Here is a 27,401-nt window from a genome sequence, read left to right as displayed (position 1 = left end):
TTTCACTTCCTTTGCATCTTGCATATGGAATTGTTGCAAGATTTCTGAGATTGGTTGAGAAGATAGCTTCCATCTTCTTCTCTCTCCATTTGGATTCCCAGATAGTAGCTAATTTTCCCAAGTTCTTTGATTTAAAACTTTTCTTTCAGCTTGTGAGCTATCTGATTGTAATCCCCTTCTTGTTCAAAACAAGTTATAATGTCATCAACATAGATAAGCATGTACAGTTGTGCTTATAAGTTTACATACTGTGGCAGAATTTATGATTTCTTGGCCATTTATCAATCAACTGTGTTTACTCTTTTTAAATCATCATGACAACAGAAACTACCCAAATGACCCTGATCAAAAGTTTACATACCCCAGTTCTTAATACCGTGTATTGCCCCCTTTAACATCAATGACAGCTTGAAGTCTTTTATGGTATTTGTGGATGAGGCTTTATCTTCTCAGATGGTAAAGCTGCCCATTCCTCTTTGCACAAAGCCTCCAGTTCCTGTAAATTCTTGGGCTGTCTTGCATGAACTGCACGTTTGAGATCTCCCCAGAGTGGCTCAATGATATTGAGGTCAGGAGATTGAGATGGCCACTCCGGAAACCTTCACTTTATTTTGCTATAGTCAATGACAGATCGACTTGGCCTTGTGTTTTGGATCATTGTCATGTTGGAATGTCCAAGTACGTACCATGCGCAGCTTCCTGGCTGATGAATGCAAATGTTCCTCCATTATTTTTTTATAACATACTGCATTCATCTTGCCATCAATTTTGACCAAATTTCCTGTGCCTTTGTAGCTCACACATCCCCAAAACATCAGAGATCCAACCTCTGTGTTTCACAGTAGGAATGGTGTACCTTTCATCATAGGCCTTGTTGACTCCTCTCCAAATGTTGCGTTTATGGTTGTGGCCAAAAAAGCTCAATTTTGGTCTCATCACTCTGTGCGGTTTGGCATATTGTAAGCAGGATACTTTGTGACATTTGTGTAGAAATAACTTTCTTCTGGCGACTTGACCATGCAGCCCATCTTTCTTCAAGTGCCTCCTTATTGTGCATCTTGAAGCAGCCGCACCACATGTTTTGAGAGAGTCCTGTATTTCACCTTAAGTTTTTTGTGGGGTTTTCTTTGCATCCCGAACAATTTTCCTGGCAGTTATGGCAGAAACTTTAATTATATAAAGAAGAATAGGGGCGCTACCCTAATATGACACAATGTGTATAGTTCTGATAAATATAATGGGTAAGATAAATATATAAACCCCAGTGTACTTGTACCTAAAAGGTGTGTATAGATCTATACAAAGTATGCAGGTCTATTAAAGATTATAGAAATATACTGTGGGTGTGTGAAGTAAAGCTATATCAAAAAGCTGAAAAGTGCATTCACCCTAATCATAAACTCCCACAAAATTGTGAACCAGTTAAAATATCAGAAATCTGGCCTTCCCATAGGGATACATCATATAAAGAAAATATCCTCCCATCTAAAACATATGGTCATTTCCATAGTGACAGACCATATAAAGCAAATAATTACACATCTAACCCATATAAACATAAACGATGCCTATCAAACCATATATACAAAACCACAGTAATAAATTGGTGTATGAATGTTCAGTTTTGTAGTCCTGAATCTGGAAGCCCCTTTTAACAAGGGGGACCCAGATCCCAGCACCCCACCCGATGTGAATGAGTATGGGGTACATTGTACATGATGGGGCGGTGACGTCATAAGGGAGCGGGCGTCCGTTGACCCTGCCCCATGCCAATATAAGTAGTGGCACACCGCACACCCAGCATTAGAGTGGGAGAGAGCTTCAAGTCAACATCGGAAGAAGAACAGAGGGAGAAGACAGCTGAGAAGACCCAGCAAAAGAGCGAATAGATAGCGGAGAAGACCCAGCAGAGGCAGAAGACAGCAGACAGAGGCCCTGTGCCCCCCCACCCCAAAGCAACCCAAAGCACCTCGTCCCCATGTTGATGAGGACAAGGGCCCTTTCCCCCCACCCCCTTTCCTGACCTGCCAAGCTGTGTGCTCAGATAAGGGTTTGGTATGGATTTTGGGGGGGCCCCAACGCCATTTTTTTGGCGTGGGGGTTCCCCTGAAAATCCATACCAGACCGAAGGGCCTGGTATGCTCTTGGAGAGGGAACCTATGCTGTTTTTTTTTTTTAGATTGTGCGTGGAGTTCCCCCTAAAGATTCATACCAGACACAGTGCCTGGTATTGTCGGGGATCAAAGTCGGATCCCTGTTCATTGAAGTCGGAAGCATGTCGGACTTAAAGTCAGATCCAAAGTGGTACGACTGTCGTGCTGTACCAGTGTGAACCTGGCCTAATGCTTGGATTTGCTGTTTTTAACCTTTACAGGGCAGTCGCCTAGTGTAGGTGATCCTGCCAGGTATAATAAACCTTCACTGCGCTGCTTATGACAGAGTGATGCTTCAGTATGGATGATACTGCTATGAATTGTGTTGCTGCTATGCGTTTAAGGTTCATTTTTGGGTGCAATGTGTTTAATGATATGCATTAACCTATTATGTCTAAATGCCAGAGTAAAATTCAGTATTCTGCTTAAGTTACAGTGCCTTAAGTAATTGGTTTATTACACTACTATCTGTAATTGCTACTGTCTAAGAGTTTAACCCTTGCTCACAGCATATAGGTCCATTTGCTGCTTCAATGTCTGAAAATGGGTGTGTGGGTGGTCATTGATATTGTATTAAGGCTATGTCCTAGCCAGTACTTCCAGGTATTTATTATGACCACAAACCTGCAGCTCATATCTTGAGCCATGAGCTTACCCAGAGACCAGCCACAATTAATAGGGTGAGGGTCAGGTAGGTATCAGTGGCGACTGGTGAAGTTTTAGGATTGGGGGCGCCAGACCCCACCCTTCCGTTTGACCCCTCCCACTTCTCATAAGCCACACCCCTTGTTATAATTAGGGGTGGGAGATTCCTTTGTAGGCGTGACATAGCGAAAAATGTGCGTAGTTTCATGAAATAGTGGGCATGGCTTAAAGGGGCATTGCTCTAAGGGGGTGTGGTTAGAGTCTGAGATGAACGAGTGATGGAGGGAGAGGGAGGGAGAGCGAGGGAGGGATGGAGGAAGAGCGAGGGAGGGATGGAGGAAGAGCGAGGGAGGGATGGAGGGAGAGCGAGGGAGGGATGGAAGGAGAGAGGGAGGGAGGGATGGAAGGAGAGAGGGAGGGAGGGAGGGATGGATGGAGGGAGAGGGAGGGAGGGATGAAGGGAGGGGGAGGGAGGGATGAAGGGAGGGAGAGGGAGGGATGGAGGGAGAGGGAGGGAGGGATGAAGGGAGGGAGAGGGAAAGATGGAGGAAGAGGGAGGGAGGGATGGAGGGAGTGGGAGGGATGGTGGGATGGAGGGAGAGGGTTGGAGGGAGAGGGTTGGAGGGAGAGGGAGGGAGAAGGGGAGAGAGGGAAAGAGAGAGGGAGAGAGAGAGGGAGAGAGAGAGGGAGAGAGAGAGGGAGAGAGAGATGGAGGGACAGCAGGCCCAGATCCTACACAACAATAGAAATATGTGTATTCCAGAAAGTTTAACAATCAGCAGATAAAGATACTCCAAACACCTGGTGTTAGCACTTCAGTGGTTGTTATGGTTTGAGGATAATTGAAGCGCATTATTTCTATTATTAGATTGTAATATAAAATGAAATCATTCAACTCACCATAATGCAGAATCAGTGGGAGCCCTGAGCATGTCACCTGCCACCAGATGCCATCAGTTTCCCCCAGCTGAGTCTGTCCTTACATCAGGTGCCCCCAGCGGAGTCCGTCCTTACATCAGGTGCCCCCCAGTGGAGTCCATCTTTACATCAGGTGCCCCCAGCAGAGTCCCTCCTTACATCAGGTGCCCCCAGCAGAGTCCCTCCTCACATCAGGTTCCCCCAGCAGTGGAGTCTCTCCTCACATCTATGTCCCCATCAGCGGAATCCTCCTCACATCTGTGTTCCCATCAGCGGAGTCCTCCTTACATCTGTGTCCCCATCAGCAGAGCCCCCCCTTACATCTTTGACCCCATCAGCGGAGTCCTCCTTACATCAGTGTCCCCATCAGCGGAGCCCCTCCTTACATTTGTGTCCCTATCAGCGGAGCCCCTCCTTACATCTGTGTCCCCATCAGTGGAGTCCTCCTTACATCAGTGTCCCTATCAGCAGAGTCCTCCTCACATCTGTGTCCCCATGAGCGGAGTCCTCCTTACATCTGTGTCCCCATCAGCAGAGCCCCTCCTTACATCTGTGACCCCATCAGCGGAGCCCTTCCTTACATCTGTGTCCCCATCAGCAGAGCACCTCCTTACATCAGTGTCCCTATCAGCGGAGTCCTCCTTACATCTGTGTCCCCATCAGCAGAGCCCCTCCTTACATCAGTGTCCCCATCAGCGGAGCCCCTCCTTACATCAGTGTCCCCATCAGCGAAGCCCCAACTTACATCAGTGTCCCAATCAGCGGAGCCCCTCCTTACATTAGTGTCCCCACCAGCAGAGTCCTCCTCACATGTGTGTCCCCATCAGCCTCCCCTCTCCACTGAACACAAGGGGATTAGTCCTCATGGCGGCAATCTTTTTGTAGCCCACCGTAGTGATACAAAGCACCGGCAGCAGTGATACTACGGGCAGGCAGAATTTGTTCCGGCGCAATGGACTGTGCCACAAGCCCATTCAAAACCCCCACAAATGAAGCGTCACGTCTGCAATCTCGTGATTGTATAGACGTGGCGCTTCCCATAGTTCACTGTGTCCAGCGCCCGAACACACTGCCCTTAAAAGAAATTTCATTTTTTTCGATTTTTTTTTTTTTTTTTTTAAGGGCCCTTTTTTTAAATAGTTTTTTGGGGTTTTTTTGTGACTGCTGGGGGGGCGCCACTGATAGGTATGCTATCCTAAAATAAAATAAAAATATATATATAAATAAAAAAGTGCACGGGCAGTATGGAAAGTAAAACTCTCCAGCCCATAAATACCAGCACCACTCCCCAAAGGAAAAGTGGCAACTTGTTTCTCCAACAGTGACAGGTCCTGTTTGGCTCTAAAGAAAACTGCTATACATTCAAAGTGCTGCCAGAAGGAGCAGACTAAAGGAAATCAGAATAAGGACCATCCTGGGCAGTATGGGGAGTGTGGTTAGCTGATGTGCCCGCCAAAATGCTATGCCAAGTTGCATATCAGGCAGCAGTAAACACAAAGTCAGGTGTGTTGACTCAAGTGCAAACTGACTGGGTGGATCTCTAGTCGCTAACGCTCAGGTACTAAGCTAATCAAACAACTGAGTTTGTTTAAAGGGTACCTCTGCCTCAAAAGCAGCAGGTCAAGGAGCATTCATCAGATTGGCCAGATGTGTCTTCATGCTAGTAGAGGATGCAAGATCCCCTCTGTAAAGCTCAACTTTTACTGCAGAGGCAATTAGCCAAGCCAAGTAATCTTCATTATACTAGCCAGAAGTGCCAGTCTGCCAGCGGATGGTGCAGTAGTCTTCGCAGAGGCATGGAAACAGCAATACGGATTTGGAAATGAAGGTTTGCACTACCATTAGGGAGTATGGTGTGGCCTGCCAAGGCTTTTTGGTTCTCAGCAGACGAGTTGAAGGCAAACTTGGCCAGTAATATTTTTCTGTGGCGTTTGATCCATGAGTGAAATTAGAGTGACCAGCGAGGCAGTACAACCACTATGGATGCAGCAGGCTGTTACTCCTACTATTCTGTGGGGTTAGTCAAGCCCTATGGCTTAACCCACTGACTGCAAATAGCTCTTCTAAGTCGAATGGAATGTGTTTTAAGATGGAATCAGTGATGTCTAGAACAGGGACTAATCCCTTAGGCTTGTCACCTACAAGTGCGCTTGTAAGGCCGCTGCACAAATACAGTGTGACAGAAAGTATTGCAACAACCACCATTATTATTCTCTAGGGTGTTAGAAAAAAAAATGTATAATGTTTGGGGGTTCCAAATAATTTTCTAGCAAAAAAAAACGTTTTTAACTTGTAAACAAATCTCAGAAAGAAGCTCGGTTAAATATAACATAACCAATCCTGATTGGGCAAGGGGCGGAGCCTAACCCATACGTGTATGCTGTCATGCTTATGCATCAGGAAAGGAAAATTACCGTCAGGTAAGTATAACATTTTCCATTTTATATACGCGACTTTGCTGTTGTTCTTCCAACACATGTATCATTTCAAAAGAAGTTATTAATGTAACATTTCCTTTAATAGAGACATCAAGAACAAAATAGCTGGAGCTAAACAATTGTATTAAATTTGTTTATACGGTATAAAAATGGGCAATCACAAATACACTAAACTAGCTACAATTAGTGAGACTTTTCATCAATCTTTGTTATTACAGATGTAATTACCGTTATTACAGATGTAATTGCAGTTACGAGAAAAAAGGCATTTCATATTTAGATTCACCAATAGTGTCTACAATCACAAGCACAAATTCAATCATCAAGTTTTTAGCAGACAACCACAGAATATATCTTCAGGCATGCTAGGCCTATACAAAAACAAAATAGTCCTGTATTTATCAACCACACATTTTCTTCTCACCATCAGCAGGTTTAAAGTCATGTCATCAGCTTTTTATTGCACATAGGAGTGGATTTATCAAATAGACTAAGCACTTTGCAAGTGCAGTTCCACTCATTTTACTTAGTAAATGTAAATGTGGCAAGGCTTTACTTTGTAAAGTATATCCAATCAGATGCAAGAAAAAAAAAAAAAAAGCTCTGGGGAAAATTAGCACAACTGTACTTGCAGAGTGCATAGTCTATTTGTTTTTAGTAAATTAACGCCATTGTCTCAATGTTCTGCCGAGAAGCTTGTATCACTAAAGGTTGTATGCCTACTGGCTCCAGTGATGGAAATTTGTCTCCAGATATCACACGTGAAAAAAGTTTTTGCAAAACAAAGATCCAGGCTGCATGTCAGAAAGTACTAACCTTTCCCTGAAGATGGAGATTGTTATTTAGAAATTCTCTTACTTCTTCATCTGTGTCTTTCTGTAAAAAAAAAAAAAAAAAAAAAAAAGATACATTATACATATATGACACAAGAAATTGTATCATATATGAGAACAAAAGCATAATAACTATTCTTTAAACTTTTATTGGGTGAGCGATAGACGGCATGGGGCGGGGATTTAAAGCTGATCTCCAGCTTCCCTGCTGCTTATTGAACACAGGAGGTTGCTGTTCAGTGCAGGTACCATTCAGAGAACATTTTTCATTTTCCCAATGAATAAAAGGTATTCTCTAATTGGAAGAGGTGAACATTGTCTAATCCAAGAACGCTTTGTAATGAAAAGTGTTCTGTGAATGGCGCCCATGCCATGCAAGCATTGGCCTTTGTTGCCTATGTAAAAAAATCCATACCAGGAGTTCATCTTTAAAAGGTGTCCAAAACCCAGATCAGGAACTGAATAAAGCCCAGTGGAAGTGACCCTCTTATTTATCTTTCCTTACTGTTTGACCGTCTTACATCCTCTGTCTGACTGCCTATTTTGCGACTTCAAGTGAGCTTTAAATATGAAAAAGATCTATAGAAGCCATCTTTAAAAGATAGACTCTTGAAAAAAGTCTAAAGCCAGTCAAGGCATTTTGATCCTAGCTTTTTCCTTGCTTTGAAGCTCATACAATATTTGCAAAGCTTGCTGTATCTAGAAATTCTGGGGTATGTATATAAATTTCTAATATTAACATTAGCTAAAATACATACAGCGGGGACGGAAAGTATTCAGACCTCCTTAAATGTTTCACTCTTTGTTATATTGCAGCCATTTGTTAAAATCATTGAAGTAAATTTTTTTCCTCATTAATGTACACACAGCACCCCATATTGACAGAAAAACACAGAATTGTTGACATTTTTGCAGATTTATTAAAAAAGAAAAACTGAAATATCACATGGTCCTAAGTATTTAGACCTTTTGCTGTGACACTCATATATTTAACTCAGGTGCTGTCCATTTCTTCTGATCATCCTTGAGATGGTTCTACACCTTCATTTGAGTCCAGCTGTGTTTGATTATACTGATTGGCCTTGATTAGGAAAGCCACACACCTGTCTATATAAGACCTTACAGCTCACAGTGCATGTCAGAGCAAATGAGAATCATGAGGTCAAAGGAACTGCCTGAAGAGCTCAGAGATAGAATTGTGGCAAGGCACAGATCTGGCCAAGGTTACAAAAAAATTTCTGCTGTACTTAAGGTTCCTAAGAGCACAGTGGCCTCCATAATCCTTAAATGGAAGACGTTTGGGATGACCAGAATCCTTCCTAGAGCTGGCCATCTGGCCAAACTGAGCTAATGGGGGAGAAGAGCTTTGGTGAGAGAGGTAAAGAAGAACCCAAAGATTACTGTGGCTGAACTCCAGAGATGGAGATGGGAGAAAGTTGTAGAAAGTAAACCATCACTGCAGCCCTCCACCAGTCGGGGCTTTATGGCAGAGTGGCCTGACGGAAGCCTCTCCTCGGTGCAAGACACATGAAAGCCCGCATGGAGTTTGCTAAAAAGCACCTGAAGGACTCCAAGATGGTGAGAAATAAGATTGTTTGGTCTGATGAGACCAAGATAGAACTTTTTGGCCTTAATTCTAAGCGGTATGTGTGGAGAAAACCAGGCACTGCTCATCACCTGTCCAATACAGTCCCAACAGTGAAGCATGGTGGTGGCAGCATCATGCTGTGGGGGTGTTTTTCAACTGCAGGGACAGGACAACTGGTTGCAATCGAGGGAAAGATGAATGCGGCCAAGTACCGGGATATCCTGGACGAAAACCTTCTCCAGAGTGCTCAGGACCTCAGACTGGGCCGAAGGTTTACCTTCCAACAAGACAATGACCCCAAGCACACAGAGCTAAAATAACGAAGGAGTGGCTTCACAACAACTCCGTGACTGTTCTTGAATGGCCCAGCCAGAGCCCTGACTTAAACCCAATTGAGCATCTCTGCAGAGACCTAAAAATGGCTGTCCACCAATGTTTACCATCCAAACTGACAGAACTGGAGAGGATCTGCAAGGAGGAATGGCAGAGGATCCCCAAATCCAAGTGTGAAAAACTTGTTGCATCTTTCCCAAAAAGACTCATGGCTGTATTAGATCAAAAGGGTGCTTCTACTAAATACTGAGCAAAGGGTCCGAATACTTAGGACCATGTGATATTTCAGTTTTTCTTTTTTAATAAAACTGCAAAAATGTCAACAATTCTTTGTTCTGTCAATATGGGGTGCTGTGTGTACATTAAGGAGGAAAAAAAATGAGCTTAAATGATTTTAGCAAATGGCTGCAATATAACAAAGTGTGAAAAATTTAAGGGGGTCTGAATACTTTCCGTCCCCACTGTACTTTGAATACCTAAAAATTATATTTTTCACCTCCCCCTTTTTCTACATACACCACACTCACCAGAGAATAGCGTGTCTTGGCCAATGTAATAAGCTCCTGGTCAGTTGGAGAACACATGTTGAGACCAATCGGAAGCATCTTCTTCAGAGTGGCCACAATAAGTGATGTCTGTACAGAGTAACGATCTCCACGGCGCTTCTTTTTCGTGCGCTCTTGGTCAGAGCCACCAGACTGCAGGAATGGAAAATAAGTAGACCATTTAAACATGAAAACATCAGAATTCTAAGCATACATGGCACATGCAGTTCAGTCACATGGCAATAACCAATGACAGACCCGAGGCCAGGTCAATTATCTTAACAGACTGCCAACAACCAAACCAGGCATGAGCTCTCCCTCCACACAGCATCAGCCACAATTTGCCAAGAGTCTGGTCAGCAAACATCCACAGCTGCTCCAACTAAACAGTGTCTGCCAAGAGCAAAGTTGCAGCCACTATCAGAGCCCAAAAAAGCATCACTCAAGTGAGACCCCCCTATGTGCTGGGGTCCTTTGTAATACACAGAAAACACAGACCTGTACGTAAAATATGCTCGTCCAACATCTTTTCTAGTTTTACCTTTTAATATTTGTGATATCACTGGTTACTAACCTTTCTTGCATTCATTTACAATGTGGGAGATATTGACCATAAAAAGAAGGCCTCTTTATGGTGTCCATGCATGATCTGATTATGCGGTAGATTATGTAATGTCAGCCATAATCTGATGATAATCAAGTATTTTAGTGTAACTCTAAAGTCAGAAGATAACCACTCTGACATTGTATGACAGGTTAGTCAATGTAGTCATACAACACAATTTCCCCTGGACAATATGCAAACACCGAAAAGTTCAGCTTGGATCAACTGGTCAGATCAGGTTATCTATGAGTATCACCAAATCTTTCCTTGGAGCTCTCTGTACCCAAACCCTAGAGTTTAGGTCACCTGGTTCATAATTCACATTAGTTCCTCCAGTGTTATTATATTTGTTTTACCAGATGTATATTTAGAGTTTTTACAAACTAAACTTTCTATAAACATTTTTAAATATATCAATATGCCAAGCATTATTTTTGTTATTATAGGGCACTGTATCCTATTATTATTAGACATGTGCATTGCCAAACAATTTGTTTTTTTTTTTTAGTTTTTGGGGTCATTCGTTATGATTGAAATGCGTTATTTCAAATAAATTAACTTTGGAAAAATTTGAATTTGTTATGTTCAATTCGTTTACATGTGGTATTCGAAAATTTAAAAATTAGTAAATTTGAAAATCTGAAATAACTAATAATAACTATTAAATTATAGGTATTGGAATTTCCTTTCAAATCTGGCTGTTTATGAACGTAACAAATGTATCCAAAGTTATGAATTATCCGAAATAACGAATGCCCCATTTAAATGAATGGAACGTAACAAATAAATAATAGTAATAAAAAGGTCTTATTATTATTATTATTATTATTATTATTATTAATAATTATTTTTAATTCGTTACGTACCATTCGTTTAGATGTGGCATTCGTTATTTCAGATAATTCGTAACTTCGGATAAATTTGTATTCGTTACATTCACTAACAGCCAAATTTGAAAGGAAATTCCAATACCTATAATTTAATAGTTAGTAATAGTTATTATTAGTTAGTTATTATTTTGGACTTTCGAATTTTCGGGCGGATTTTCATTCTTATTTTCGGATTTTCGAATTTTCAAATTTTCGAATTTTCAAATTTACGAATCTTCGGAAAAATGTGTTAAACGGCTTTTCATTAATTCTAATATTTCCGAATTAACAAATTTATCAAATTTCGTCGAAAAAAATAATTTGGAACGAAACGAATTGCACATGTCTAATTATTATATTGTTTTAATACTAGGAAAGCTAGCATCTGTTTATCCTATACTTATTACTCTTAGGGGTAGAGTTACTAAAACTGGTGAGTGCAAAAGCTGGTACAGCTCTGCATAGAAACCAATCAGGACATTTTTGTCAACGTTTAACTGAACAAGCTGAAGTTAAAAGCCGATTGGCTACCATGCACACCTGCACCAGATTGTGCACTCTCCAGTTTTAGTAAATTAATCCCTTAGTGTAGAGATATAGAAAGGTGTAATGTATAACACAAAAGAATGCAGTGAAGGTTCCCACAGTTTGCAGTGAAGTCCCTCCAGCAAAGTCTAATGGACAACTTCGGAGGAATCTAAATGAATATACTTGTTTGGTTACTAAACCTCAATGAACATGCTTGCATTACTCTTAATTGGTAAACTAAAGATGAGCTTTAGGGATGGTATCAAAACCTCAACACTACACCATTAAACAGTGGTTGATGATGATGTTACACAGGTGACAGCATAACTATATTGACATTAGTATAACATGGCACGTTTTAGTTTGCACGTAAAGAATTAATCTGAAATAGCAAAGAAACTGCACATATGTATAGTAGGTCAGAAAATGCATGATATAAGGAGGAAAACAAGATCACAGGAGTTCGGGGACATTATAGGCCAAGTCCAGAGAAAACTGATTTGAAGACTTGAATTGATACTGGATGGTTGGCTCATCCACTGGCTTCTGATATACCTCAGGGACTCTGCAGAAGAGACCACAATGCCATAGTTCTCATCTCTTTCACAAGGCTGAAGCCATTACCATGATTACAAACTCTTGTTCCTGGATTCTGAATTAACACAGCTATTTTATAGAGAAGGTATCAAACCCCCTTAAGACTGACTACGACAACAGGTCAAAGCCTGAAAATCCAACAAGGTTATCTTCTAGACACATAAGCCTGGCATATTATTTAACTTGCTTATAACTCTGCCAAAACAGAAGTATCAGTTTTTGGTGAAGCTGGCCTTTAAAGATAAGTGACTGAAATTAGAAGGGACTGATAAGAGAGAAGGTCAAGAAAATGAAGAAGTCACCAAGATGAAGGAAGTAACAGTGAGGATTATAAATGAGCCCGGATGTCTTCAGTATAATAGAGGACATGGGTACACTTTCATGTGAAAGTTGACATCAAGAGTTATGAAAAGAAGATGTTGAAGGCATCATGCTAAGGATTATTACACACTAAATAAACTCAACAATTACATGTTACACAAATAGGCAAACCAGCAGATTAGTGGAGAAGTACCTACCTAATACTCCAAAGTTAATGCAAGGAGACATAGAAAAGCTTGAATATGACATGAACAAGGATGTTTGATGTCATGAAGACAGATGACAATACTTATCAAAGACACAGAGGAGGATACATAAAGGGAGGGAGTGATTTGGTGATATAGGCAGGGTTAACACACACACTGTCATTTTGTACAAGACTAGAGGCATAGGATGGGCCTCCTATGCACCTTCCTCTGCTTGTTCTAACATAACAATAACACACAATTTATTGTGAAACCCCTAATCCTGCCTGAAGTCTGCATGTTAGTTTGGTATTGTGTGGGTTTCAAGGCTTCTTTGTGTTTATGGGATTCTCAGCTGTGAGGACATGTTTTGCTGACTTCTCTATGTATTAATCCAAACTCAGCAGACGGCATACATTTTTTCCTTTTGGGCCATGTAAGAGTCTTTAAGCCCCTGCCAACCCTGATTGTATATTATGGTTTTAAGGAGCCAATGAACCTAAATAAACTTTTCTTAAACTATTTTATTGGAGGCGTTAACATTCATATCTCATTTGTCTACAATCATTAGTAGCGCTTTCACATATACATACACACATATAGCTGATATTAATTTGCACTGACAAGGGGCAGGATTGCTTTCTTATTACTGATAGATTTCAGTTGGTGTCTTGGCTTTCCATGCCTTTTTGCACCTCCCTTTCTTCATGTGTTCAATACCTTTCCCCTGTATCATTCCATTTTATTACACATAACTTAATTTCTGAATGTATTTGTTTTGGTTTCTTTGTATGGATTGCTGGATTGCATGGGTTGTTACCAACATGTGGTGACAATTTCATGTCAATGTCACCTTTGGAAATATATTTACCTAGAAAAATGGTGACATGGTCACGTGTTCAATACTTATTTTATCCACTGTACAGTATATACACACATATAGTGTATATACAGCATATGCTATATACAGATCTATATATACACACAGTATCTCACAAATAGTGAGTACACTCCTCACATTTTTGTAAATATTTTATTACATCTTTTCACATGACAACACTGAAAAATGATACTTTACTACAATGTAAGGTAGTGAGTGTACAGCAATAACAGTGTAAATTTGCTGTCCCCTCAAAATAACTCAACACACAGCCATTAATGACAACAAAAGTGAGTACACCACTACGTGAAAATGTCTAAATTGGGCCCAAAGTGTTAATATTTTGTGTGGCCACCATAATTTTCCAGCACTGCCTTAACCCTCATGGTCATGGAGTTCACCAGAGCATCACAGGTTGCCATTGGAGTCCTCTTCCACTCCTCAATGACGACATCACAGAGCTGGTGGATGTTAGAGACCTTACTCTCCTCCACCTTCCGTTTGAGGATGCTCCACAGATGCTGTTATCTGATTCTTCCAGAGGCAGAACAGGACAATAGATGATCTGATGATAACTTCACAGTTTACACCCCCAAAAAGCCGGATATCTGGTATAATCTTGAGTAAGATATATGTACTAATATATGTACTACTTCAGTGTATATTCTAATTTCTCTAGCCTAAGGCCGGCCATAGATGGAGAAAATTTCTTTCCTGCAACCAAAGGGGAAAGGGGGACAGGGGAAGCCCTCCCACCGAGCCCTCCCACCGAGCCTTTGTGTTCTCCTGGTGGGGTGGGGGGGCTGGGACTGGGGAAGCTGTCCTCACTGGGAGAGGACAGTGATTATTGCTAGTGGCTATAACAGCCTCTAGCGATAATCGCATTTAAAATCCAGGAGGCTGTTTGTACCCAAGTTGATCGATCAACTTACTTGGGTAAATTCAGCCTGCCCATACATGGTTCGAATCGCAGCTGGTTCCTATCCGTCTATGGCCGGCTTAAACGTCTCCCTGCATTTTATGGCTGATGTTCTATCTGTTGTGTAGACTTTGCCAGATGGTGTAATGCAGACTGAGACAGACAATAAAAACTGCACAAGAAATTCAGCACCCCAAACCACCAACACTAGATTTCCGAGGGCTGCAGCCCTCCTCCTTCCCCATTCTTCCCACATCTGTGCCCTCATTCTGTGCCAACACATTGTGCGTGCCATGTGTTGCTCAGGCAGAAAACACTCAGCTGCTACGGTTTTTGAAAAGACCGCAGAGAACATGCAATAACTTCTGTCTATGTGAGCCTCGTTCACTTCTCCAAGAACACTGAACCTTAAGTACTGGACCTCAAGTAAAGTCAGCTAGTAGTTTATCCTGACAGTTGGAATCTGAATGGTTGCTACAACAACACAAACAAATTGCTTCCTGACAATTATTAATTTAAAAGCCCATTAAATTTTACCACTCCCAACCAAAATGGAAAGATATGAGGAACCTGGGAAAAATGATTATATCTCAATATTTCTCTGGTCAATTTGTGATACTAATGGATTGTATAAGCCCTTGTATTTTACGGCTGATTTGAAGCCGACTCAAAAATATTTATATTTCTTATGTCCAATTATGCTGCGGAAATATTGTATATTACTTGTAAATTCCAAAATATTGTATTTGAAACCAATTACCATTTCCCCAACTGGTAGCTCATACAAGTTGTACATAAGTTCGTACAGTAGCTCATACAAGGGAAATGTGCAGAAGCTAATGGGAGCTGAACCAGAGTATTCAACCTGTTCTATTTAAATGGACTGCCCAATGCACAAAAAAAGTGCATGTACCATTTCTGTCAGCACAGCGCATTTCTTTAAATAGTTTGGGCCCAGCCGGCCCAAATGTACTATTTACCTTACTAAGAAATATGGCCACCGTCAGCGCAGTATAAACTGAAGTGGCATCACAAATACCCTAACAGAGTGGCGATATTTAAAGTAACATAAAAAGTTGAAATTAGGCTTTAATAGATACACTACATTACCAAAAGTATTGGGAGACCTGCCTTTACACACATGAACTTTAATGACATCCCAGTCTTAGTCTGTAGGGTTCAATATTGAGTTGCCCACCCTTTGCAGCTATAACAGCTTCAACTCTTCTGGGAAAGCTGTCCACAAGGTATAGTAGTGTGTCTATGGGAATGTTTGACCATTCTTCCAGATGCGCATTTGTGAGGTCAGGCACTGATGTTGGAAGAGAAGGCCTGGCTCGCAGTCTCCACTCTAATTCATCCCAAAGGTATTCTATGGGGTTGAGGTCAGGACTGTGCAAGCCAGTCAAGTTCCTCCATCCCAAACTCACTCATCCATGTCTTTATGCACTTGCTTTGCTTTTGGAAAGGGGCCATCCCAAAACTGTTCCTACAAAGTTGGAAGCATAAAATTGTCCAAAATGTCTTGGTATGCTGACACCTTAAGAATTATCTTCACTGGAACTAAGGGGCCAAGCCCAACCGCTAAAATCAACCCTACACCATAATCCCTCCCCCTCCACCAAATGATTTGGACCAGTGTACAAAGCAAGGTCCATAAAGACATGGATGAGCGAGTTTGGGGTGGAGGAACTTGACTGGCCTGCACAGAGTCCTGACCTCAACCCAATAGAACACCTTTGGGATGAATTAGAGCAGAGACTGCGAGCCAGGCCTTCTTGTCCACATCAGTGCCTGACCTCACAGATGCACTTCTGGAAAAGTGGTCAAACATTCCCATAGACACACTCTTAAGCCTTGTGGACAGCCTTCCCCGAAGAGATAAAGCTGTTATCCATAGATACCAGGGTGCCTTGACGAGGCTCTGTGGCTTACGCATGCATTTGCAAATGTGTGCAGACTAAACCCCTGCTTTTAACGCATACTGTTAGACAGGTTATTTGGTTCTCAATGGGCTGGTGGTAAGTTAAGATTGGTTTTTCCCTTGGATTTAACCTTGGCCTTGTTTGTACTTGAAGCTGTTATAGTTGCAAAGGGTTGGCCAACTCAATATTGAACCCTACGGACTAAGACTGGGATGCCATAAAAGTTTATGTGCGTGTAAAGGCAGGCGTCCAAATTCTTTTAGTAATATAGTGTACATTTAAATAGGAAACCCCAAAATGAGATCCTTGACAGAGCCCTGATGAAGGCAGAGTGGGGATCTGGATGTTTGCATAAGCAGAAGGGCCTAGAAGGCACCTATTCTGCTCTATTAGGATATGTGGTATTGATGCACTTTAAATTAATAAAAGTAAAATACTTTTTTTCCTTTCCCTTGGCATCCTACTTTCCAAAGTCACAATAATTATTCTTCATTATAACAAGCGCTGACAAAACCTGTAAAAAGAATCAATGCTATGTTCAATTTTACATCTAATCAGCATCTATTTTAAGTCTGACCTTTTTAAAATACAGTAAGGAAACAGAGGATTGTATAGACTGTGATAGTTGGCTACTAAAAGACAAAAATTTAGACTGCCACTTTTTTTATAAACTATCATGTCCAGTAATGCCATTCAGAGAATGAACTACTTTGCTATTTAAAATTGTCATACTTCTCCATTCTGTCATTTAATTATTAAAAGTGGAACGTATTTGTGAACTGGGAGATGAGAAAAAGAATAGTCCACTATACATGACTTTTAAAAATGCATAAACTGTCAATTCCATACAATGTAAACCATTACTATATATTTTTTTTTTAATAGCGCAAAGGGCAGTTGTGTGCCAGTAGCCATATAAAGTAGCCTTAAAAAAAAAACACTGCAACAAAATCACCACTGATTAGTTACGTGAGGTTACTGCACACAACCTATGTTTGCGCTATTATTAAACAAGCCCAAGTGTGTTATCTTGATGCTTATATACAGAAAGTGAAGTGCTGTGACTTAAATTCCCCTAAGCTTTTTTCTATTTTGAGTTGTGGATATTTTAGCTGAAATTGCAGGCAGCAAAGAGAAATGAGGCCTTGATTAAAGCAAGAGAGCATTATGACTGTTAGAGGTCTAACAATTTTTTTTTTTAAATGGCTGAACGATAGTCACAAGCTTTGCCCAACCATCATGAATTCTGACCATATTTTGTTTAATATGTTGATTTCTTCTGGTCAAGAGCTCTATCTAGTGGCCACAATGCATTATTTTCCAAAAATATACCAATCAGGAAATCACTGCATTATGGCCACTAGATGGAGCTGAAAATCATAGAAAATCAACATATTAAGCAAATTATGGTTAGAATTTGTGATGGCTGGTTGAGTGCTTGTGATATTCATCCAACTAATTATTTATAAATAGACCCCAAAGTGTGTTTGTCCCAGCAACAAATCTGCTTCTTCCCTTTACTATCTAATCTGTCCTAGAACAATAAACAAATTAGGTGCTATGGACAACAGAGAGCATTCATCTAACAATTCCAGTTATAAGGTCTTTAAAATTTTATAATAAAACTTTAAGTCTGTAAAGAGCATACAAGCCAATGTTAACGGGGGCATTTGTGAAACGTTCCGAAGAGGGGCATTTGAAGGGTGTCTCCAAAGCAACCAATCAGAATTCCAGTTACCCTGGCATCTGGAAACTGACCGGTTGCAACTGGAAAATTCAGAGACTTTGCTGTATAGAATAGTTCTTAATGCTAACAGTGACTGGCATAGCACAGTATTCCAGAACACCTTATGAAGTGAGCAGAGGACAAACAGACAGAAGGAGCCATGCTATCCACACAGGCAGAGGGCAACAACACAGCAGCCCCACCACAAGAGAAGAGGTTGACTGCTGACCTGGCTGTCTCCAGACTAACACGGGAACAAAAAGAGAAACACAAGAGTTTGTTATAGTGGTAACTAGAATCTGAGAATGGATATTGCATCAAGTGGTACACTTTTATCATCCACAAGTTTAATAAAGTAGCAATATAGGAGTAATACTTGGGCACATATCTTGTCAGAAGATAAAGTGTGCCAAGGGCTAGTAACACCAAGGATACAGCATGTCCTACAAAGACAAAAATGACTGGAATATTCTCTGCAGCTAATAGAAAAAAAAATTGGATTATTTCATCTACTAGCCTATGCTGCGATACACTTTGAACCACATACTGTACCTTTGCTCTAGTTCGGGAAGAGTATTTTCTGTTAATTAAAAATATCTCCAGAACAACCTTTCTCAACTAGGGTACTTTCAGAGCTTGCTAGGGGTTAGCTTTAAGTTAGCTTAGCTCTGAGGAAGAGGGTCCGCACTATTCAACATTGTGTGATTTTATGGCTCATTGAGGGTTGCTACTTCGTGAGTACCCACTTTTTACGGATTTTATGATCCAATAAATGTTTTTGGTAATGCGCTAGGTGTGTGTGCCTTCCATTTTGTCTTGTTTTTGTAGATTCTATCAGATTACCCTATCTGAGGAGGGCAGCATCTGCCTAGTCCTGGAATACTGAGGTCCTTGTTGCTTTTTACCATAGAAGACCTCTTAGCGCTGGAAGTGACTGCTTTTCTTGGGAGTTGTTTATATATAACTTAAGCAGGTATTCCCTAAGGCCTAAAAACAATTGAAAGGGTTCCTCCAGGGTAAAAAGATTGAGAAAGGCTGCTCAAGAATTATACCTCAAGCAAGGTCACCAGCTACAACTGGCAAGGGCCAATAGGAAGCCTAGCAGCCATCACATTTTCTCAGCAGGTGTCTAATATGTCTAGGTGTTGGGGCTTTGATGGAGATTTTAGTATCTATTTTAGTATTGGTGGATCCTGGTGGCTGTGACAGACCCTAGCTTCTAATGTGTCCCAGTTACCCCAACAGTAAGATCTTTATGGCATAATTCATAACTCCCTTTTTGTCCCTTGGAACTCTGGATGTTCCTGCCTACTGTAGCATTCTCCAGTCTCAAAAAATGAAAGTAGGAAACCCTCAAAGCCACAGCAGGTCTTCAAATCCAGGAACTCAAACACAAAGATATCACCATTAGAATCCCTGAGAGATATTTAAAAAAAAAACAGTCAGGTGGATTACCTGACCACCTTCTATCAAAAACTGGAATTCGAGTTTTTGGTGAATTAACCTTTTAATGGCCATAGCTAAAAAAATGAATCACTGGTTTTATTTGCATTCGTGACACAAAGATGTCACTTTTATCATTTGGTGTTACTTGTCCTTGTCTCCGACAGTAGATCTGTTTAAACATTAAGGTTCTTACTTAAAGTGGTTGAAAACCCCTTGCATACACAAAGTGAAGTGACTAGCATCAGGTGGTACACAGAGCTGAAACAAATGCTCCTACATACGTTGTACCTGTTTATCTACAGCCATTTCTTCTGTAGATCGTTCTGAAAACACACAGATCAAAGGATTTTTTTCTCAGCTCCAGCTGCAGGGGGGCGAGGATCTGAAGTCGCACAGTGCAGATTTCAGTGAGGGGAGCTCTGAATCCTGATTAGAGGGAAAGGACACATTCCCCTCCTCACAGTACATAGGATCAATGCCGAGCTGTTGCTGTCAATCACAGGCCAGGTACTGGAGCTCTCCTCCCCCATCACATTTTTATGTCTTGGTGTACTAGAACGATATGCTTTGTTCATATTTCATGTCTGAGATTTACAACCACTTTAAGATTAAGGTGTGGAAAAATACATAATAAACTTTTAGGACATTAGAGGTTTTCAGTGGTAGCAAATAAAGTGAAAGTAAGCAGTAGGAAGACATAATAAAAATGGTAGGAAGTAATAGAGAGCAAAGGGTGTTAGAATTTGTATATATTAGAAGAGTATGAAACATGATAGCAGATAAGAACAGATACAAACCTTGGACATCTTGCTCTTACTGTCAGCAGTAAGGAAAGACATATTGTTGATCTCATTTTGAACCACGAAGTTCTGCTCCTCCCGCTTAAAGTTCTGATGAAGAACAAAAAAGAAAAATCACAAAGTTACCCTGAGGTCAGTGTGCTTTTCAGAGAACATGGTTTTTAACATAGGGGCACACCCTAAATCACCCTGTGTAGCAAAGATTCCCCCTGTTTAAACCCCTGATATTTCACCAAAGCCCCCTAACCGGGCTCCTAAAAAATGTGTATAAAACTAATTAAAAAGTAAAATTGTAAAAAATAAAAACTACTGACACCATCCACTGCCCTTCTGACACCAATTCCTGCCTTTCCGACACTGTCCACTGCTGTACTGACACCGTCAGTATAAATATACATGCACACACACACATATGTGCATGAGCTTTGAGATGCACACCTTTGGTTTTTAAAGACAAATATCAATAAGTGGGCTTATAATCATAAAGCATATCTATAAAAGATTTCTATCTGTTCCCTCATTCTCTGTCGAAGGATGACTAGGAGAGGTAGAGGTCAGCAAGGTTTAATAGTGTGTTGTCCGATTCACATGTTCACTTGAAAAGGTTGCGTTTGGCTAGATTAAGGTGGGCGGTAAAACCAAAGCTCAACTCCCTGTGTACTGTGCCTCCACGACCCCCCCCCCCCCCCCCCCCCATGGCTACCAGTGTATATGGAGTTTGTACAATAATATTACATAAGAGAACCCTGTACTTAGTGAATGTAAACTACAGCGCTCTGTGATACTGTTATGGTTACTTAGTAGCTGGAAGACATTGTGCGATAGCATGAATTCAAAGACTGAAAAGGCAACTATTAATTATTTGGGGCCTTCTCAGTTCAGAATTTGGACTTCAAGAGTAATTAAACCAAGTAAAAGCACAAGGCTGGTTAGCAATCTTCCATATAGAAGTCTACACATTTATTTCAAGCTGAATCCCAACCTTGCCTTCAGTCTTGCACAGTTATACAGGCTCCTCTCCTGTACTGAAATTGCTTACGGTCAATTAGTTGCACACTCAATTGCAGGCTGACCAGATAGCTCCCAATATTAATCTGTATTTGTGCTATAAATTGGAAGTTATTTATACACAGTTGACTGTAAGGGCAAAAATGGACTGTAAGGGCATAAAACATGCTCTCTGGAATCTGCCTACAAATGTTTACAAAGATTCAGTTGTAAATGTACAGAAAAATATTTAACAGCTGGAAATGTATTCCAAGATTCAAATCATCACTCTGCATGATACTAGACAGCTGGTGTAGACAGAGTAAAAGAATTTTATCAGCTATCCAGTCCTAGTAGAAGAGGACCCTATATACGAGCCTTTATAACTTACATGGGATTTTGACCAGAAGATGAACACCTCCCCAACCATTCGGAACAATTCCTCTGCATCGCAATTCGGCACAGTCAGCCAGTTTGCCCTGCAAAAATTTACCATTTTTAATGGCTACCTGCTCAAAGTATGCTGTACGTCAGGCGAAAATAAATAAATATTATATGTAAAATGTATATATATATATATATCCACACACACACACACTTGTATATATGTATGTATGTATTTTTGTTTTAGCACATCTCTGCAAAACATGCACTATTCCCCATGTTTTATTCCTTTAACCTCCTCCCGCCCGGCGTATTGTAAAATGATGGCGCAACCCCGATCTCGATAAAAAGCCGATCAAGCAAGTACAAAATAATGAGGGGTGTCAGCCCTGCCAAGTTGTATTTTTCTAATGTACTTAAAGTATAAGTTTACCTTCAGGAACATATTACATGTTCCACCTGTTATTAGGTTGGAACGTGTAACATGTTCCCGATCCTGCACCAGCTCCCTGATCCCCACACTCCCTGCGAAAGCAGGCTGGGTATCTTCTCCCCCTACCTGCTGTCACTATTTGAAAAGAGCACAGCCGTGCGGGACTCCGGCCACACAGCTGCGTCATTGATTCACAGATGCCTGTGAATCAATGAACTAAAAGTACCAACAGCCATTGCGGCTGTCGGCATGTAGTTCTCAATGAACTACCAGGGCACTGTTGAGCGCTCAATAGTTAATCGAGTCTTCCTGTGTTGTGAAACTGCCTGTCCGTACAATGTATGGGCAGACAGCTTACACTGAGAGTCTGTACGAGTCCTGCATGGCATCCGCGATTTGCCGGTTGTGGGTGCAATGCTTTCCAGGCTTCTACAAAAAAAAAAAATGGTAAATGCATATTTTTTTACCTGCAAAAAAATTTGAATTTTTTTTAAAAGTAAATTATCCTTTAAACCCTCCCATTCTTCCATCTCTACAACATAGAACATGCTTATTCTGTAGTCCAGGATAAGAACTACGAAGACTCCTTGAAATAACAAAGTGTGCTCAAGACAGCAATGGCTTTCTGATATGATAATGAGAAGTTTAATGTTAGGGTTTACAAACATTTTAATACTACTAAAATTTTTCCTACTGTTCCACATTAAATATACAGTATATAAACAGGGTTCAGTACACTGGCTTTTTAATAGTCTCAATATAAAAACAACAGGGTAAATACAGTCACCTGTTAACTTCCCTGCAGAATGTTGCAGCAAGAGTCCTGCAACTGGGTTGCTAGTTTTGTTCACTATCAAAATTGGAGGAAAGAGAAGTATCATTGTTGTACAACATAATCGGCTTTCACCTTTCAGGGTATATCTGGTAAAAGAGAATAGACTGCTCACTAAGTAAAATGTATGTTCACCTATTTTGGTAAACAGGATGAGGAAAGGTTGCGAGCGCTGAACTTATTCTCTCTGGAGAAGAGACGCTTGAGAGGGGATATGATTTCAATTTACAAATACCGTACTGGTGACCCTACAATAGCGATAAAACTTTTTCGCAGAAGAGAGTTTAATAAGACTCGTGGCCACTCATTACAATTAGAAGAGAAGAGGTTTAACCTTAAACTACGTGGAGGGTTCTTTACTGTAAGAGCGGCAAGGATGTGGAATTCCCTTCCACAGGCGGTGGTCTCAGCGGGGAGCATTGATAGCTTCAAGAAACTATTAGATAATCACCTGAATGACCGCAACATACAGGGATATGTAATGTAATACTGACATATAATCACACACATAGGTTGGACTTGATGGACGTGTGTCTTTTTTCAACCTCACCTACTATGTAACTATGTAACTATGTAAGGATGAAGCTGTGTTCACTTCGAATGTCCAATTATGTGCAGGAGAAATGAATGGTTCACAAATGGATGATCGAGGTGAATACAGCTACACGTCATTTGCTAGCTAAGTGAACATACAAAGTGAATAGCCGATTTAGTAAATCAACCCCTCTTTTTTCTGAGGGCAGGCCATAGCATGCCATAGCATAAATCAGGGGTAGGCAACCTTGGCCCTCCAGCTGTGGTGAAACTACACATCCCAGCTTCAAACTCATTAGTTGTTTCTTCTCCTTTCATAAACTAAAACTCATTCGTCCAATGTTTACTTTAGGCAAAGCCACTTTTTAAAATTTCAGTTAACTATTCCCTTTAAAAGGAATGCTTCTACAAATAAAACATTAGATATTGTGAGTTTTACCAAGACTCAGTTATTTAAAGTAGACCTGCACTTAAAAAGTGCAACTTTTATAAGCTGTTAACTTTTAGGAATATATTTAAGTGTTATTTGTGCCTAAACAATACCTGGTAACAGTGGCGGGCTGTAATGCAAGGCGTAGGGGGCACCCCCCCCCATCCATGCGTCTGGCCCCCTAATCTACATGCGGGCGCCAGACGCATGGATTCCAATAGGCTTCAAAAAAGGATGGGCTCGAGGTGCAGAGCACTTGGGTGACAATATTAAATTTTCGCTATTATCTTCTTCATTCTCCTCCTGGCCAATCAGGAAGCCCCGGTTGGCCAGGAAAATTTAGGACTTGGCGAACCGCTGCCGTCATCCGTCTGTCTCTTGTGCCGTGGGTGCGTGGGGGGTGTGTGTCGGGGAATCACCACCATCCGTCTCCAGGGGGGGGGGGTGATCGCCACCGTCCATCTTCCGTGCGGGGAGGGGGGGTTATGCTGTTAGTTTGCTATATTGGTTACCAGCCGCCACTGCTGGGGAAATGTAGCTTTGGGCTTGAATTCCTCCTGAAGAATAGTAGTGCATTTTCTGTATATATGCACTCCTGCATCTTGAGTCAAATAGCTGCATATCTCCAGTATCTCGTATGATATGGAGTGAGATTTGGTCATATATCTACTGTGATGCTCACTGTCGTCACTTGCTGCACAGGGGGCTGTACCTGAGGACATACAGCGCAAAGCTCTCCTTGTTCTGCCTTATTCACTAAATAAGGCTCAGTGCTTCCTCTATCTCTCCTGCTGCTTCTTGAATATTCCCCCACCAGTCATCAGACCACCAGTGACTCTACACAGAGACACAGTGGGGTTGATTTACTAAAACTGGAGAGTGCAAAATCTAGTGTAGTTCTGCACAGAAACCAATCAACTTCCAGGTTGTTTTAACAACTTAACCCCAGTGTGAAACAAGGCATAGTAATAAGTAATGGGGAAAAAAATAGCTGCAGGCAGCCTATAGGAATGCTGTGATTAGTCCTTTGCTCTCTGCTTGGCTTTTTGGGCACACCTTTTACATTAAAGTTTGTCTAGGTATCTTTAGAAAGGAACTAATAATTCCAAAGCATGATTATAGATTATGTAATTTTCATATGATGTATTAATCTAAAAATAGATTTTTTTTTTATAAAGACCAAGTTCAAATCCTATTCCTCCACCCATCTAAATTTTTGTGCTTCCCCTATATAACTGTACCTGTTATTGTCTACATAACGGATCAGCAGAGGATAGAGGGCATAGAGGTCTCTGCAGAGGACAGAGAACTCATCTCGTATCAGAGACTCTGAATCTTCAGACTCGCTCTTCGCCTCCAGCCGCAGTTGCTCTTCCTCAGCCACTACTTTCCCTGCCCGTTTCTTCAGCTTCTCCATTGTGGGAATAAAGTGAGTCCGAAGAAGCTCTGGCTTGGCCTTGCTAACGATGGGCTGTGCAAATACTGATGGAGAAGAGAAAATATATGGAAAACTTTACAAAGTCCTGCGTCTTCTAATCTATAACCAGTAAGAATCTTTATTCTACCTGTCATTTAATTTACAGGTCCCCTTGTGCTCACGGCTCACAAAACTAGATATATAGTTAACATATTAAAATTGTAAGTTGGATCAAAATTTTTAGACTATAGTGCATGCATGGGCAATTTTATATAAAATCCTCATTCATAGTCCCTTGGTTATGACTTGGTCATATTTTGTTTCTCTAAAGCATCTGTAAAGTCTTATGGATTACCTGCAAGTCTTTTCATCCAGGAGGCCTCATCTATGCCTAGATTGTTGACAACGATACGGAGGATGTTACCCAGGAGGGCATTCAGATGTTCAGAAGTAACAGTGGTGCAGCAGGGTGTGGTTTCATCTGGCATATTTTCTGGCCCTCGTTCCCACCAGCGAGGAAGATAATTGCACAGCATGGGCAAAGTTACTTCGATGACATGTGGCATCTCTGTGTAACGGGCACCAGACTCTGCTAGCAAGCTGATTTCTTTTGTCAAGGTGTACAGGTCAGGGATATCTGGGCACATTTCTTCTACAGAGTTGGGGAGACCCAAAACTAGAAGGGAAAGCATGTTAAATGGCACAACTGATTGTACAGTTCAAGCTATATTGGCTTTCATTAACAATGGAATTATAGGAAACTTCACCCTAAACAAATTTGGTTAATATCAGTCTGACTTGGCCAAAAAGGTAACGAACGCTGAAGTAAAAGCATAATTGTGGTGACTGCAAGTATCCTTCAAATGGATCCTTACTCTACTATAGTGACTACTGGATTCTTCACCTGGCCTGTAAAATGGGTTATGTCATGACTGAGCACCTCTTGGAAGATAAGCCCCATCTGACATTTATTACGCAAATGCCAGGCCCTTGGTGAGCAGTAGAGGCTTTGACATTTAACAGTTGAGTAATTAGGGGCAGGGTATAGCCCCTGGTTAGGGCGTGGTTTAATCTCAATTTGTATAGAAGTCAAGGCCCTGTATACAATCTGGGATAAGGATACAAGGGGTCCCACATAGTCAAAGGGATCAATTGGGACACAAACACATATCTAACCAACCATGACAAAGAGGTTTGTACTTCAGCACAATATTTACCTTAGCCGCCTTAAAGTTCAAGTACATTTTAAACTATGGCAAAAAAACCATTACATTATATTATTTTTTAGTTTCCCTAAGGGACATTAAGAAACCTTAGTAATATTATGGTATTTTGAGAAATTGAAATGGAAGATGGAGGGAAAGAAAAGGGAGGGGTAATTAGAAGGAGCAGTCTCCAGAATTATGTCTCCAAGATTCGCCATAAAAGGAGGTGGTGAGAGATTTAACCACCAGCATCCACACCTTACTAAAATATCCATTTAGGATGGGATCTTATAACTGCCATATCCTCATACTCACTGGCACGTTCACGAGGAGTCTTGGTGGTGTAGACAGAGTAGATGTTGTATTCATTCAGGTGGGGTTCCAGGAAGGCCACAGGCATGGCAGCAGCAAGTCTTGCCAAACATTCACCCAAAGCTGGGCGTTGTCTAAAAATAAGCAAGAAGCGTTCGGTAAAGATTTTTTTTTTCTACAAAGACAATCCATATACATGGGTGAATCAATATGCAGCCAGTAGTGGTATAAAACACTTTTGTTCTTACTTTTCAACATAAGGGTTCTTGGTGGTACCCAGGGAGTAGATACTGCACAGTGTTCTGTAGCAGGAAACCTGTACATCATCCACTGAAATGAAAAAAATAAAAGAATATGTATTAGTAATTAGACAATATCTCATTATAGCTAGAGAACATAAAAGGGATATGGTAATGCTATTCAATACAGCGCCTATGTGGGAACTGACATTTAAATAAGTGATTTTCACTCATGTTCAAAGTACTCACATAAGTACATAAAAAATACAAGAATGTATTGGGATGGCAAAGTACATGCTTTTACTACCTTTACACCTATAGATATATGTCTGAGATTGGAGAGTCAATTTTTTCACTAATCAAAAACATGCAATA

The 27,401-nt window shown here is 40.9% G+C and overlaps 1 protein-coding gene across 13 annotated transcripts in view; it reads right to left on the bottom strand.

The window, feature by feature from the left end:
• RYR1 (ryanodine receptor 1) overlaps nucleotides 1–27,401 on the bottom strand; it is a 302,237-nt gene that overhangs the window by 62,617 nt on the left and 212,219 nt on the right. For 9 of the 13 annotated variants that reach the window (XM_073598714.1, XM_073598720.1, XM_073598723.1 and 6 more), the window contains 9 exons: nucleotides 27,036–27,117; nucleotides 26,791–26,921; nucleotides 25,626–25,946; nucleotides 25,095–25,335; nucleotides 21,632–21,719; nucleotides 20,251–20,343; nucleotides 18,237–18,251; nucleotides 9,436–9,606; nucleotides 6,971–7,030 (listed from right to left, as the gene is read on the bottom strand). In XM_073598714.1, the coding sequence (XP_073454815.1) occupies nucleotides 6,971–7,030; nucleotides 9,436–9,606; nucleotides 18,237–18,251; nucleotides 20,251–20,343; nucleotides 21,632–21,719; nucleotides 25,095–25,335; nucleotides 25,626–25,946; nucleotides 26,791–26,921; nucleotides 27,036–27,117 (1,202 nt within the window). The remainder of the gene's footprint in view (nucleotides 1–6,970; nucleotides 7,031–9,435; nucleotides 9,607–18,236; nucleotides 18,252–20,250; nucleotides 20,344–21,631; nucleotides 21,720–25,094; nucleotides 25,336–25,625; nucleotides 25,947–26,790; nucleotides 26,922–27,035; nucleotides 27,118–27,401) is intronic. The other 4 variants (XM_073598713.1, XM_073598725.1, XM_073598719.1 and 1 more) reach the window with 1 other exon arrangement.

The sequence above is a fragment of the Aquarana catesbeiana genome, linkage group LG09 (assembly GCF_042186555.1).
Source record: "Aquarana catesbeiana isolate 2022-GZ linkage group LG09, ASM4218655v1, whole genome shotgun sequence".
In the NCBI taxonomy this organism is placed as follows: Eukaryota; Metazoa; Chordata; class Amphibia; order Anura; family Ranidae; genus Aquarana; species Aquarana catesbeiana.
The sequence above is the reverse complement of the archived record's forward strand: the minus strand, read 5'-3'. Positions and strand labels throughout refer to the sequence as shown.